This window comes from Mytilus californianus, unplaced genomic scaffold (assembly GCF_021869535.1).
Source record: "Mytilus californianus isolate M0D057914Y unplaced genomic scaffold, xbMytCali1.0.p SCAF_8, whole genome shotgun sequence".
In the NCBI taxonomy this organism is placed as follows: domain Eukaryota; kingdom Metazoa; phylum Mollusca; class Bivalvia; order Mytilida; family Mytilidae; genus Mytilus; species Mytilus californianus.
The window spans coordinates 71193617-71209064 of NW_026262734.1; the positions used below are offsets into that span (position 1 = coordinate 71193617).

Here is a 15448-nt window from a genome sequence, read left to right on the forward strand (position 1 = left end):
AAGACTGATGGCACTGTATTATGGGTGAACAAGGGTCACATACTGAAATACCAGGTGATTTAATGATCAGGTCAAGTATTGAAATACCTCTGGTGAGTTTCTGGGTGTGACCAGCAAAAATCTGGTTAGTTGACTGCAGGTATACTTAAATCGATAGAAAAAAAAAATTTAAGCAGCAAAAAATGTAAATGGCAAGACAAGACCGTCAGGAATTGAAGTGATGGAAATTGTCAATGAAACCTTTATAGGGCTACTTAATATGTGAAAGATAGCTGCCAGTGTTACTAATGACTTTAATGCTGTATATTTTTGCTAGGTGAAAATTTGGGCCCCTGGGAGCCTCTAGTGTCATGTCCACTCATGTTCACATCATTGATTGTTATATTTATTGGATATATTTGAAATATTTTAGGTACAAATGTAATGCAACAGAAGGAGAGGTTCTAGAAGAAATCAAGAAATACATCCCACAGATGAAGAAATGGTTGGACCAGTACACAAATCTTGCTTCAACATGTTCCCAAAAGTATATAGTAATATTTTGAATATGAATAATAGAGTGGATTTACTGATTTTATTGATTTCCCTAATATTTTTGTTTGTGACAAAGGTCACAAAATACAAGGCATTGGGATTTTTATCCATCACTTTAACTGTTTGAATTAAGGCAATTTTTCGTATATCCCACACTACATTCAGTATGCTTGGATTGATTTCCTCAGACTTTACATTATTTTTTTGGATTGATAAAAGGAAGCTCCTCTTGAAGTTTTAAAGTATTCCGTTTCAGAGTTACTGTTCAGGACTTTAATTGTCAGATTTTTTTAAAGTTTTCACATGCTGTACCATAACTTGAGTTTGCTTGGATTGAAAATCTTTGAAATAACATTAGGTTCGACAGAAGAAAGCTCCCTTTCAATTTTTTTCATTTTTAGCTCACCTGGCCCAAAGGGCCAAGTGAGCTTTTCTCATCACTTGGCGTCCGGCGTCCGTCGTCCGTCGTCGTCGTTAACTTTTTACATTTTGAACTTCTTCTAGAGAACCACTGAATGGAATGAAACCAAACATGGCATGAATGTTCCTTATGAAGTGATGACCAAGTGTTGTTACTTTGTAGCCGATCAATCATCCAAGATGGCCGCCAGCGGGGGACTTAGTTTAACATAGGACCCTATGGGAAATACATACAAATGTCTTCTTTTAGAGAACCACTGAATGGAATGAAACCAAACATGGCATGAATGTTCCTTATGAAGTGATTACCAAGTGTTGTTACTTTGTAGCCGATCAATCATCCAAGATGGCCGCCAGCGGGGGACTTAGTTTAACATAGGACCCTATGGGAAATACATACAAATGTTTTCTTTAAGAGAACCGCTGAATGGAATGAAACCAAACATGGCATGAATGTTCCTTATGAGGTGCTGACCAAGTGTTGTTACTTTGAAGGCGATCCATAATCCAAGATGGCCACCAGCGGAGGACTTAGTTTAACATAGGACCCTATGGGAAATACATACAAATGTCTTCTTTAAGAGAACCACTGAATGGAATGAAACCAAACATGGCATGAATGTTTCTTATGAGATGCTGACCAAGTGTTGTTACTTTGAAGCCGATCCATAATCCAAGATGGCCGCCAGCGGGGGACTTAGTTTAACATAGGACCTATGGGAAATACATAAAAATGTCTTCTTTTAGAGAACCAATGAATGGAATGAAACCAAACATGGCATGAATGTTCCTTATGAATTGATGACCAAGTGTTGTTACTTTGAAGCAGATCCATCCTCCAAGATGGCTGCAAGCTGGGGACAATGTTTAACAAAGGACCCTATGGACAATACATACAAATGTCTTCTTTTAGAGAACCACATACTGAATGGATTGAAACCAAACATGGCATGAATGTTCCTTATGAGGTGCTGACTAAGTGTTGTTACTTTGAAGCTAAACCTTCATCCACGATGGCCGCCAGTGGGAGGGACTTCCTTTAACATAAGACCCTGTGGGAAATACATACAAATGCTTCTTCTAGAGGTGCACTGAATGGAATGAAACCAAACATGGCATAAATGTTTCTTATGAGGTGCTGATGAAGTGTTGCTACTTTGTTGCTGATTTACTGTTCAAGATGGCCACCAGGATTTTTTATTAAATTACAGGACCAATATTAAACCTCACTCATTATTAGGGTATCTGTTATGATTTTAATCTATTTTTACATGATTTCCAAAACCAAAGTAGAATCAGGTGAGCGACACAGGCTCTTGAGAGCCTCTAGTTGGTTTTGTCATTCCAGAGTTACAGAACTTTGACCCTTAGATTTAACACAATTTTTCACAAATCATGCACTTACTCCAGTATTCCTGGATTGATATCCTCCAAACTTTACATTATTGAAGGGATTGGTATAAGGAAGCTCCCTTTTTAATTTGTAAAATTTTACGGTTTGTTGCTCTAAAGTTATGGGACTTTAATTGTCAGATTTTAGTAAATTTTTCACATACTGTACCTGGAGTTGGCTTGGATTGATTTAAGTGGAATGGGTGATTATAACAAACTATTTGATTTTAAAAACAGTAACCTCAGGCATGTTTTTTTCAGAGCCTTTTTATTTGCTTATGATTAAATGCCTTCGAAATACCCCATTTTATTGTATCACGATTTCAATATGCACAATAAGGGCGTATCATGCGCTTTTGGTGCAGCTATTTATTAGCATGTTTGCCTACTAACTTGAAATCTATTATAGATAATAGAAACTTTAAACAACTTTACATAATTGTTAGGATTGGGGAACTTAACACACTATTCAATTTAAAAATATTTCTTATATTTCATTCCAGAGTTATGGCACTTTGACAATCAAATAGATATAAGACATTTTTTAAATGTCATGGAGTAGTATTTTCAATTTTATTGGATCAAATTGCTTCACCCTTAACATTGTTGTTAGGATTGGTAATTGTACTCTTTTGAATTTTGAAAATTTTCTGGTTTGTCATTCCAGAGTTATGGGACTTTTAACATAATTGACATTACTTATATGCCTGAGAGTATCTTCATGCATGTTTTTCTACAGAGCCATTTTATTTGCTTCTGATTGAATAGCTTTTTAATATTCCATTTTATTATTGGAACAATTTCAATATGTGCAAAAATGGTGTATCATGTGCTCTTTTGTCGCAGCTGTTTATAACATATGATATTACAAAGTTCTATTTTAAGTGCCAAATTCAGGCCTACATGGACCTACTTTTTTAGAAAATTCTTAATGACTCTAAAGGTGGACAAATCAAATATGAGCAATGCTTAGTTGAATCAGTGAGTACCTTTTTTTTCCAGAAAAGGAGATCTGCACATTACCAAAGTAACAGATATTGAAGAAAATATTTGGTGTCCAAGGTAAGCATCGCTTTCGAGACGTTTCGGCCATGAACCCGTTCGGCCGTATGTCGTTTCGGCCATACAACTGTTCGTCCTTGGTCATTTCGGTCCTTTATACTATTTTTCTATTCATAGAAGGAATTAAGTGGGAAGTAGCCATTTCTTTATCCTATTTGATAAGACTCTCGTAATAAAGGCAATTGAAGGTGAAAATGCAGTGTAAGGAAAATATCAATATTTTTAAGTCTCCCAAACGAAGTTTGGGAAGACTTATTGGTTTTGCTCAGTTCTTATTATTATTCTTCTTCTTCTTCCTCTTCCGCCACTTTTAAATTTGAACTTGTCCGCACCCGTTCTCCAAAACCGCTTGTCAGATTAACTTAGGGTTTCACAATATGTTAGACTAACATGTCTAGTGGTGCAATCAGGGTTTTGTTTGTGCAATGGGGTTTATAAAGGGGTATTTTGAGGGGCAATAAGAAAGGAGGGTTTTACTATAGAACCCTATGGGATTTTATTTTTTAAAATTTTCAAATGATTATAAATTGAAAACCGTTTGTGATAGACACAATCTTTTTAATTGAAAATGTTCTAAATGATAAAGCATATTAAATGAAATACAGGGTTAGTCCCCAGGGGTCACCCCCACCCCCAGCCATTTAAGAAAATTCTAATAACTTGTAAGTGGTCAAGATCCCCACCCCTAAACCATATATATTCTGGTTTGTCATGCTAAGATGGTTTGAATGATATACAGGGTTAGTCCCCAGGGGTCATCCCGACCCCCTGCCATTTGAGAAAGTTCTAATATCTTGTAAATGGTAGAGATCCCCACCCCTAAACCATATATTTTCTGGTTTGTCATGATAAAGCACATCAAATGAAATACAGGGTTAGTCCCCAGGGGTCACCCCCACCCCCTGCCATTTAAGAAAGTTCTAATATCTTGTAAGTGGTCAAGATCCCCACCCCTAAACCATATATATTCTGATTTGTCATGCTAAGATGGTTTGAATGATATACAGGGTTAGTCCTCAGGGGTCATCCCGACCCCCTGCCATTTGAGAAAGTTCAAATATCTTGTAAATGGTCGAGATCCCCACCCCTAAACCATATACATTCTGGTTTGTCATGATAAAGCACATCAAATGAAATACAGGGTTAGTCCCCAGGGGTCACCCCCACCCCCTGCCATTTAAGAAAGTTCTAATATCTAAGTGGTCAAGATCCCCACCCCTAAACCATATATATTCTGGTTTGTCATGCAAAGATGGTTTGAATGATATACAGGGTTAGTCCCCAGGGGTCACCCCCAACCCCTGCTATTTAAGAAAGTTCTAATATCTTGTAAATGGTCATGATCCCCACCCCTAAACCATATACATTCTGGTTTGTCATGATAAAGCACATCAAATGAAATACAGGGTTAGTCCCCAGGGGTCGCCCCCACCCCCTGCCATTAAAGAAAGTTCTAATATCTTGTAAGTGGTCAAGATCCCCACCCCTAAACCATATATATTCTGGTTTGTCATGCGAAGATGGTTTGAATGATATACAGGGTTAGTCCCTAGGGGTCACCCCCACCCCCTGCTATTTAAGAAAGTTCTAATATCTTGTAAATGGTCAAGATCCCCACCCCTAAACCATATATATTCTGGTTTGTCATACCAAGATGGTTTGAATGATATACAGGGTTAGTCCCCAGGGGTCATCCCGACCCCCTGTCATTTGAGAAAGTTCTAATATCTTGTAAATGGTCGTGATCCCCACCCCTAAACCATATATATTCCTGTTCGTCATGTCTCGAACATTTGAATGACGTTTAGGGTCAGTCCCCAGGGGTTCCCCCCACCCCCAATGTTCTAGTATCTTGTAAATGGTCGAGATCCCCACCCCTAAACCATATATATTCTGGTTTGTCATGCCAAGATGATTTGAATGATAAACAGGGTTAGTCCCCAGGCATCACTAATGCATATAACTTTACTGGACCAAACCAATTTTCACTATACTTTGTCCAATGTCAGGCGACCCTGGGAATTACGAATTATGGGAGCTTCGTTTGGGAGACTTCGTAACAGCATCCTGTTACAATCATTTCTTGTTTTTGTGTGTTTTTTTTTTCTTTTTTATGTGCTTGTGTCCTGTGGTCGTGTGGTATTGCATTACTAGTAGTTTTTCGAAGTCTTGATTGAAGTACTGATGAAAAGGATTGATAAAAAATCAAATTTGATAAAATAAAGACTACAAATATTTCATATCTTTATTGGTCACTCTGAGCATCAAATAACAATATATAACAAGAACAATTTTTAATTGCATTCAAATCAGATAAAGCCCTAGATTACATGATCGGCAATATCAAGCACTGGAACATACAGACAGATTGTTACACCTCAATAATAATTAAAAGGACAACATCGAGTTCATATACAATATTTATATATTGCAAACATGTAACCAACTTTTCACAGCAACAACCTTAAAACTGACCAGAATATACATTAAATCTGTCTCTATCTTTGAATGTTAAACATATTAAAATGATCAGAAACTTTTAAGTGTTCTACAGTGGCAACTTTATGGCCATAGGTAAATAGCACTAATTAATTGCGACAGTTCTATAGAGTTCATTCAGATGCTAAGAAAATATAACTATTTAACGGTTAACAGGTGTCACAGTTAAAGTTCTTGTAATGTCTATTACACAAATAATTTTAAAATTAGCCTTTTAACACAGATAAACAATGTACGCAATAGAGAGTACATAAACAATAAAATTCGTAAGGGTTCCACGGAACCCAGTGTCTCGCCTACTTTTGCTGTTAATAGCAGGCGCAACAAAAATGAGATGAGGAAAAAATTTGATAAAAATATTCCTCTCAATACAATTTTTTTTATTGTAAGAAGCTTCTGTCCAAGTTTGGTAAAAATCCAGGATAGTTTATGAATCTAATAAATGTTTTAAAAAATTTAACTGCAGACTGTATGTAATGTTAACTGGAAGAAAAACTAAGTCCATTTATAAGTAAAATATGGATAAACAAGTACAAAATTTTAATAAAAATTTCCTTCTAGATACTAGCTTTTGATCATAAACTTCTGTCCATGTTTGGTACAAATCCAGGATAGTTTAAGAAAGTTATTAAAATTTTTAAAACTTTAATCACAGAGTAAATGTAATGTTTCCTGGCAGAAAAATTTAAGTCCATTTAAAAGTAAAATAAAAACAGGATTTTTTTTTTAAAATTTACTTCTGGATACTATCTTATGATCATAAACAAGCTTCTGTCCAAGTTTGGTAGAAATCCAGGATAGTTTGAGAAAGTTATTAAAATTTTAAAAACTTTAACCACAGAGTGAATGTAATGTTTCCTGGCAGAAAAATGAAGTCCATTTATAAGTAAAATACGGAAAAACAGGAATTTTTTTTTTACAAAATTTACTTCTGGATACTATCTTATGATCATAAACAAGCTTCTGTCCAAGTTTGGTAGAAAATCAGGATAGTTTAAGGAAGTTATTAAAATTTCAAAAACTTTAACCACAGAAAGAATATTTGTGGATGCCGCCGACGACGACGCCGCCAACAGAATGTAGGATCACTATGTCTCGCTTTTTCGACAAAAGTCGAAGGCTCGACAAAAATCAGTTCACGTGGTCACGTTATTAAACAATAAATTGCTTCGCCAAGCGCAGCTGGATACGACCGCAGAGGTCCAACCCTGAACAGTTGGGGCACAAATTGACACAATATTCGCGCTTGATACAGGTCTGAATTTGGATTGTAATTAAATATTTGACACATAATAGGTTTCTGACACAGAAAACTGTAGTCAAAGAACTTAGAATTGGTTATATGATTTGAATTTATATTAAATTTTTTGCTTTTGCGCAATACAATATGCTGTTGCGAATTGAACCCCCCCCCCCCCCAAAAAAAAAAAAAATTGACCCCCCCCTTTTTTTAGCTTTTGTGAAATACACTGTGCTTTTGCAAATTGACCCCACCCCTCCCAAAAAAAAAAAAAAAAAATTACCCCCCCTTTTTTTGTTTTATGCTGTTGCGAATTGAACCCCCTCCAACCCCCCCAAAAAAAAAAGAAAAATAAAACATTTTACCCCCCCCCCCTCTTTTTTGCAAAAAAAAAATATTTGAAGAAATTTTCTTTTTAATTTCTGAAATCTGAAATGAGAAAAATTGTCCCCCCCCTCACAATTTCTTTTACCCCCCCCCTTTTTCCAAATAAAAAAAATTCTTTCCCTCAAGACATGGTCATAATCTCAATTCAAATTTCCAATGGAGTTTGCAACCATAATTACCCATTTAAATACATCATAAAAGTGTCTTAAAATAGAAAATGACATACATAATCATGGCTAAAATTAATATTCCTTAATCAGCATTTTTAAATAGTAACTTCTAGAAATAAATTGACAGCTTATCACCTCAAGACAATACAACATTTCTTTATACATAATTTTAAAGCAGTGTAAGGGAGGTAATCCAAACATAACATTGTACTTTTTTTTAATTGTCCATTTAACCAGGAAACCCTTGTTTTTCCCCCTTTTTTGCCCCTAATTCCTAAACGGTTTGAGCCATAACCCCCCAAAGCCAATCCTAACCATCCCTTTGTGGTATGGAAACTTGTGGTATAATTTCAGAGAGATCCATACACCGTTCCACAAGTTATTGTCTGGAAACTAGAAAAATGCTTATTTGGGCCCCTTTTTGGCCCCTAATTCCTAAACATTTGGGCCTATAACCCCCAAAATCAATCCCAATCTTCCTTTTGTGGTTATAAACCATATGCGACGACGACGACCAATATACGACCTCAAATTTTTTTTTTTATTTGCAATCATATAAAAATAGCATACATAAGTATATTGATTGTCAAACACAAAGTACTAGTACACAAACATAGGATACCGGGTAAGTTCTCATTCACTCGGAATCGGAGTCTGGTAGGTCTGCTGGCTCAGGAACAGGCAGTGCGTACATATACCCAATCTGTTTGAGGAACTCTGAGGTCTTCAGTGTGTTGGCTTCTAACCGGTCCCATAAGTCAACCAGTTTACCCTGCATCTGGCAATAGGTACCGGGTCACTTGCTGCTCACTAACGAGTCTGTGGGTTAGCGTTACTGTCTTGGCTTCTTTGCGGAAGGCAGGAACTATCCTATAGAAGTGAAGGTGGGACCGGCCAGCTTTGCCATTGAAGCGTCTATGCCATCCTGCAGGATAAGAAAAGAAAAGTCAAAACATGTTCAGTATATACACATAGCAGAACTTAAATACACATTTAATAGGGAATTTTATATCTGTATATCATATAAAGAAATAACATCTAATAAACCAGCCATTACACAAATTAAGGATCTTCTTCTGTCTCTAATAATCTTTTAATTTGTTATACGCTTTTAATAGACCAGTTTCACATAAGCGACTTATCAACGCTGATCTCGAAATCCTATGCGCATTTTAGTTTAAATCCCGTGATAATTAACGATATCATACGTGACTGGGGGCTAACCGATTGACCCTAATATTTACAACACAATAATAGATCAACCGAAAATACACATCTCTCTCATGGTGTATGCTGGAGGAAGGTAAACAGATGATACCAGTACACAGTATTTTTGTCACGGCGAATGTAGCTATTTGAGAAGTTGTCACTAACATCATATATATAATAGCTACTATATCTTTGGCAATTGCTGACATTAAACAAGTGTATATTAACAAACGTAACTGTATTATGATTGGGACGAATAAATGTATATATAAGTCCAAGTTTATTAATTTTAGAATATTAATAATCGTTTATTTTATATATTCAAACTAAATAGTATATGACCGTTTATACAGAGAATAATATAAATTTAAAATAAGAAGATTGCAAACGAGACAACTATCCATCAGAGTCCAAATGACAGAAGAAAGCACCAATAGGTCTCCATACGGCCCTCGACAATGAGAAAATTCATACCGAATAGTAAGCTATACATGAAAAGGTACCGACACAAAACAATTCAAACAAGAAAATACGTCTTCTTGTTGATGTGAAGAGTTCATTACAGTTGTATTTATGAACGAAATGGTTTAAAAAAAGTATAAATCTGGCAGTTGCTATATTTTGCTTACTGTGCTATATTTCTGTATGTCAGTTTGATTTTTTGACATCTTTTTTGCAACATCTAAAGGGTTACGGCCTATGATTAGGTTTAGTACCATAGACTGGAGCTTTTAATTGTTTTTAAAACAAAAGCCTGCTACTGTTATGGTGACTTTTACTGAATTTTTATGGGTACAAGGACCAGTTAACGGCAGTTAAGAATGTAGCTACTAAATAATCGAAATTTCCACTAATTGTATAGTGTGGAAGTATAAACAAAAATTGATAAAATTTTTCCATATATCCTTTGCCAAAGATGCAGTATACATGTATATTGTGATATGTTGAAAATATAAAAAAACTCAATGATTGGTCATCGAGTGTGTTTTCAACCTACCACGGCTGTGGAAATATGAACATTTTGTATGGATTGTACAGAGAAAAGACATCATTATATGAATATTTGAAGGTAAACTGAATGATAGAATTATAGAATAAAAAGTGAGAAGATAGCTCACTAGCTCTTATAAAATGCTTTCATAATACCAAAAGAAAAAAATGGGGTCACCATGCGTTTTATCCTGCTACAGCATATACATGGCATATAACATAAAATAGAACACTTTCCTGTTAATTGTAAAAGACGTTTTTTATGCACCTGTCCTCAGTCAGTAGCCTGTTGTTCAGTGGTTGTCATGTGTTGGTGTGGTTCATAGGTGTTTCTTGTTTCTTGTTTTTTAAATAGATTAGACCGTTGGTTTTCCTGTTTGAGTCATTTTGGTACCCTTCATAACTTCCTGTTCGGTGTGATCCAAGGCTTAGTGTTGAAGGCCGTACTTTTGACATATAATTGTTTTTATACATTGTGACTTGGATGGTGGGGGGGGGGGTAGAAAATGAATATCCTGGTCAAGGATTTGTAACTATACTATACAAATCCTTGTCCTGGTCAAGTAAGAGCTAAAAATAAATAATTTTGCCCAAGGCAGGATGAAAAAGAATATTCTGCAACACAAAATGGAGGAAATAATTGTGTACAAAAGTTGAGTAAATTTCCTTCTATCTTCCGTCAGAATATCAAGTGGTCGTTCCCTTTTCAGTAACTGTATGTAGAAAAGGGTACGTTTTTATCAATTGTCATCTGGTGTGATTTTACAAGGTAAAACGAGGATTCCACATGGCTAAGGTGTTAATTGACTTCTTAATTTATGACCTAATACTATTGATATGAAGTGAGCACCGCTTATTTATCTAATTTATTCTACTCTCTAAGTGAACGACCTCAGCGTGAATCCAAGTACTTTTTCGTGACAAGTAAAGGTACAAAGTCCAGCGACATATCAGATCGTCTATTACTGCAACCAACAACACAACAGTAGTCCGTTTTAAAATCTTTTAATGTGTCATTGTTAATAAAGTTATCTCGTCAACATAAATTTTATATTTTGATTCAAATGATGCTCGTGTTGCATGTACATGTTATTGTAAACGCAAACACTTAATCAGGTGATTGTTTTTCCAAGTCTGCATGGTCACTGCTTATCAACCGCAAGCCCCCAGTTGATGAATTCTCGGGAATTATCGTGTGATTTCATAGTTTGTCTAATTAGGTTAGACATGCGCAGTTAAATGTGAAACTGGTGTATAAGTAATGATTTCTTCTTATTAATTAATGTAAATGTAATACAAATTATAGTATTTTAAATTACTTTCAACATCATTGTTGGTTCTCAAAGACTGGCGATAGACTGACCACTGACATCAACTCCTTTAGTTGTTGCGTGGCATTGGTGGTTGATTCTACCAGTTGGAGAAATGTTGGCCTGATGTGGTCTGCTGGAAGGCAGGGCAAGGCAAGGAGTTTCCTGATGAATAAAGTTATATATAATTAAAGTGAATATAAATGTGAGGTTTATTTTGAAGACTATATATATTTACATACACATGTATATTTGTTTTTATTGACATATACCGCAACCTGTATAGCACGACCAATTCTAGGTGATTAACAGTGAATAGATATATTTTTTAGATTTCATAGTTTGAGCTACTCATTTTTTGATTTGTTTTAATAATAATAAAAATATATAATTGCTTCATTGACAAATATGTCAATGTATATATATAAAAAAAAAAAAATTTTTTAAAAGTAAAATAATGCATATATAGATTTTTTTTAAATTATTTTTTTAATAGTAAGATAATACAATTAGTTAATTTCTACTTAATAAAAAAATATATACCTGACTCAAAATCTAAACAGAAAGCTTCAACCCTTGAATCTGGTTGAGCTTGGAGCTTGTTAAAGACCTGAAAAAAAGTGAAGAATTGGTTTAAACTTATTTCACTAATAGATAAATAAATAGACATTCAATATATAAAACATGTAAATTCTGTGTCATTTGTCTCATTGGCAATCGTACCACATCTTCTTATTTTTATAATAATTTCTTGCTCTTTCTGCTGAATCAAAATTATAATGTAAAAGAAATTACTTACAGCTTTATAATCTCTCTTCTTTCGTCTCGACATCAGCACAAACACTAATGGCACTTGCTTCATGCAGTTGTCTTTCTGTACGAAGGCGTGGATTGTGAAAAGTTGTTTGAACGGCCGCCAAACCACCTTGAAAGTACTATCTACATACCAGCGACGAGCATTCTGTAAAATCTGAAGTTGATCTGGTGTAGCAAACATGATGTGGCATTGTGTGTCAACATGAAGATCACCAATCAAAAATGTCTCACAATCTAGGAACTGGTAGTTGATCTGAAAAAAAAGGAATCCATCAATTAACATTTTAACAAGTGTATAATTTTTTTCGATTTCAAACATTTTAAAAACATTTTAATTATATCAAGCTGTTGTTGTCTCATTGGCACTCATATCACATCTTCTTATAACTAGTTATGTATTGCTCATTGTTAAAGGCCATGCGGTTACTAAAGTTCTGTACATATAAGACTTCCGTATTAAAAACAATAAGATAGGGAAAATGTGTATAAATACCACAAAGTCTAAATCTGTAGGTTCCTGAGGTCGAAGTTTTTGTCGGAGTCTGTTGGTTGCTCAGGTGAGGTTGTCAGGGTTAGGCAGGTTGAAGTAGTTAAATAATTATAGATAATTGACTCACTAACTTTGTATATTCAATTAAATAATTGGATTAAATAAGTGATCAAATAAGTGTTTAGGTAATTGACGAAAGCGTGTGTCGTAATAAACCAATCAACTTGTTAATTAATTTAATCATTTAAAAACATGGTAACTTTTTATTTGATAAAAATTAAGTAATGGCAATAATGTTTTTGTAGATTTATGAAGTAGTTATTACGATATTTTTAAATCATGTGGGTGAGAGTTTTTTTTTTTTTAACTAAAACTTACCTCAGGTTTTTCATCTTCAACAATTGGTTCCCCTTCCAATACACCGTCTATTACTGGAGTGCACTTACAACACTCGAAGAAGATATCTACCTCATTGTTCATCATTCTTCTATAAACAACAAGTGAAACACCTAAAATATAAAAAAAGTTTAAGCACATACGAAGAAAAAATAGAGAACAATTTTATATGCAATTTATTTCAACATATTTATTACAGTCTGACTTGACTCCGATAGTCATTTGATATGATAAAATCTATAACATAATGTCTAACTCTTGGATGTTAAATTAAATAAAATAAAATCATATACTACTAACCTGTGTTGCACAGATGATGCTGCCACCCATGACCAAGTATCACATCCAAGGCATGTTGTCGAGGACGAACCTCCTGTTCACAGTGAACACAAGGAAACGACATCACAAAGTATATAAAAATTGTTTGATCGACATGCTTCAGCTTTTATAGGTATATGGCGGAATATCAAAGGAATGACTCAAATTGAGTATATGATTTTAGCATTTTTTGAAACAGCGAAAGTTTGTATAAGCTTGTGCACTCTTTAAAAACCAAATTTAATTTGAAATATTCCAAATTACAACTTCAAAGGCAAACAATGTAGACTAATTATCACAGCAATTATGAAAAATAACAGAATGTGTTATCTGCAATCAACTCTAATTACCTTTCAAATGGTTGCAAATAGTACTTACAATGATGACTACAATAGTACAAACTCTTTAAAAAAACATAATTTCTAAAAGTATTATACAAATACTTTTTAAAAGATATAAAATTAATAAAGAAATAACTCTCTTTTAATATAATATTAATATAAGGCCGAAACGACTTTCATTACATGGCCGAACGGGTTCATGGCCGAACAGACCAAGGCCGAACGGGCTACATGGCCGAAACGTCTTGTTTCCCTAAGCATCTACAGAGCTTTTCAATGTTAAGTCTGTTAAATTTACATTACCGGTATACTCCAGAGCAATGTCAAATGGCATCTGTAGTCTGTTCCCTTAACTTTTCACCTTAAGTTAACTTGGTATGTTAAGAATTCCTCAAATTTGATCCAGGTTGAAGAAAATCATTGTCCCCAGAATCTCAAATTTCTTCTGTGAAAGTTTTTGGCTGCCTAATACTTGTTAATTCTTAAAAGAAAGATGATGTAAGAATGGAGACCATGATGACATAAGTTCTAATATATTGAACTCTTTTGGAAAAGTACTTTCTTGCACCAAAACTTGCAAAGAATATTTCAAAGAAGTCTTGTAAACAAATATTAAATCCATCCCAAATGGGCCAATAACACAGAAGAGGCTGTCCTAAGCCAGTTTGACACTGAATGGTCAGATTTCAACAATGTTCTTCACTGACACTACAATGTCAAACCCACACAAATTCTATTTTAATGATGGTTTGGCTCTAAGAGAATTTTTCAAAGTTACCTGTGTGATTTTAAAGCTGTGGCTAGACCTGTAGATGTGATTGCCAAATGTCAACCTCTGAAAATGAAAATGCAGTAGGGAAATATATAAATCAGGTCATAACATGTTTAAACTTTTTTCTGGCTGAATTTTCAGAGAGCACTTTTTCGCTCACCTGACCCAGAAGGTCAATATTGCTGAAATTGTTAGTTGACTTTTTATCTAAGTTATTGCCCTTTAAGGTAGCACATTATACAAAGATTTTTTTACTTCCAATCTCCAATCTTTAAAAAGATGTTACTTTCTTAAAAATGCATATAAATTTATAAAAGAGGTATATATAGATAGATAAAAGATTAATCTTTTAAATGAATGCAATATTTTTGTTATGCAATCATTATGTAATCAATTATTATGCAATAAATGGAAAAATCTTGGTCAGTTCACTTGAATGAATTTAGCTCTTTCATCTCTATAACTATACAGGAAATTTTAACGAAATCTTAATCAACACAGCAGGAGCTACAAAAGGGTGTCTCAAATTATTGCTATGGTATTCCATTCTCTCATAAATCTGTAATTAGTGTAAACATCCTTACCACATAAAAGTAGATAATGTTTGATTAGGTGTAAAATTTTATCTATACATTCTATCCGAAATCTGAGACACACTTTTGTAGATAATGGCTCTAGGAACAACATATAATAAAATCAACTTTCTAGGGGTTACCATGAAGAAGCTAATTTCAATTGAAAGTGGAAATTTCTTGTAAAATTTTGTAGACACAGTTAACATTATAATTTATTACATAATTGTTGTATAATACTAACATTGCATTAATTTGAAAGAGTAATCTGTTAGCTATCCATAAATACCACTTTTATAAATTTTCAAGCATTATAAAGAAAGTTACAGCATTTTTAAACTGGGGAATTGGAGGTATAAAATCTTTGTATTGTGCTACCGGAAGATTATTTCCAATTTTTATACGCCCATCGCAAACAGGACATATTATGGTGTACCAATGTCTGTCCATACGACCATCCGACCGTCCATTCTTCTGTCCAGCAACACTTCGTACCATAACTCAAATTCTTTTTTACCAATTTTTTCATA

The 15448-nt window shown here is 34.3% G+C and overlaps 1 protein-coding gene across 1 annotated transcript in view; it reads left to right on the top strand.

Moving 5' to 3' along the window:
- The window catches only part of LOC127712845 (uncharacterized), a 144284-nt gene that overhangs the window by 121008 nt on the left and 7828 nt on the right, over positions 1-15448 (top strand). Inside the window, exons 10-11 of the mRNA XM_052219452.1 lie at positions 413-526; positions 3349-3408. Of these exons, the coding sequence (XP_052075412.1) occupies positions 413-526; positions 3349-3408 (174 nt within the window). The remainder of the gene's footprint in view (positions 1-412; positions 527-3348; positions 3409-15448) is intronic.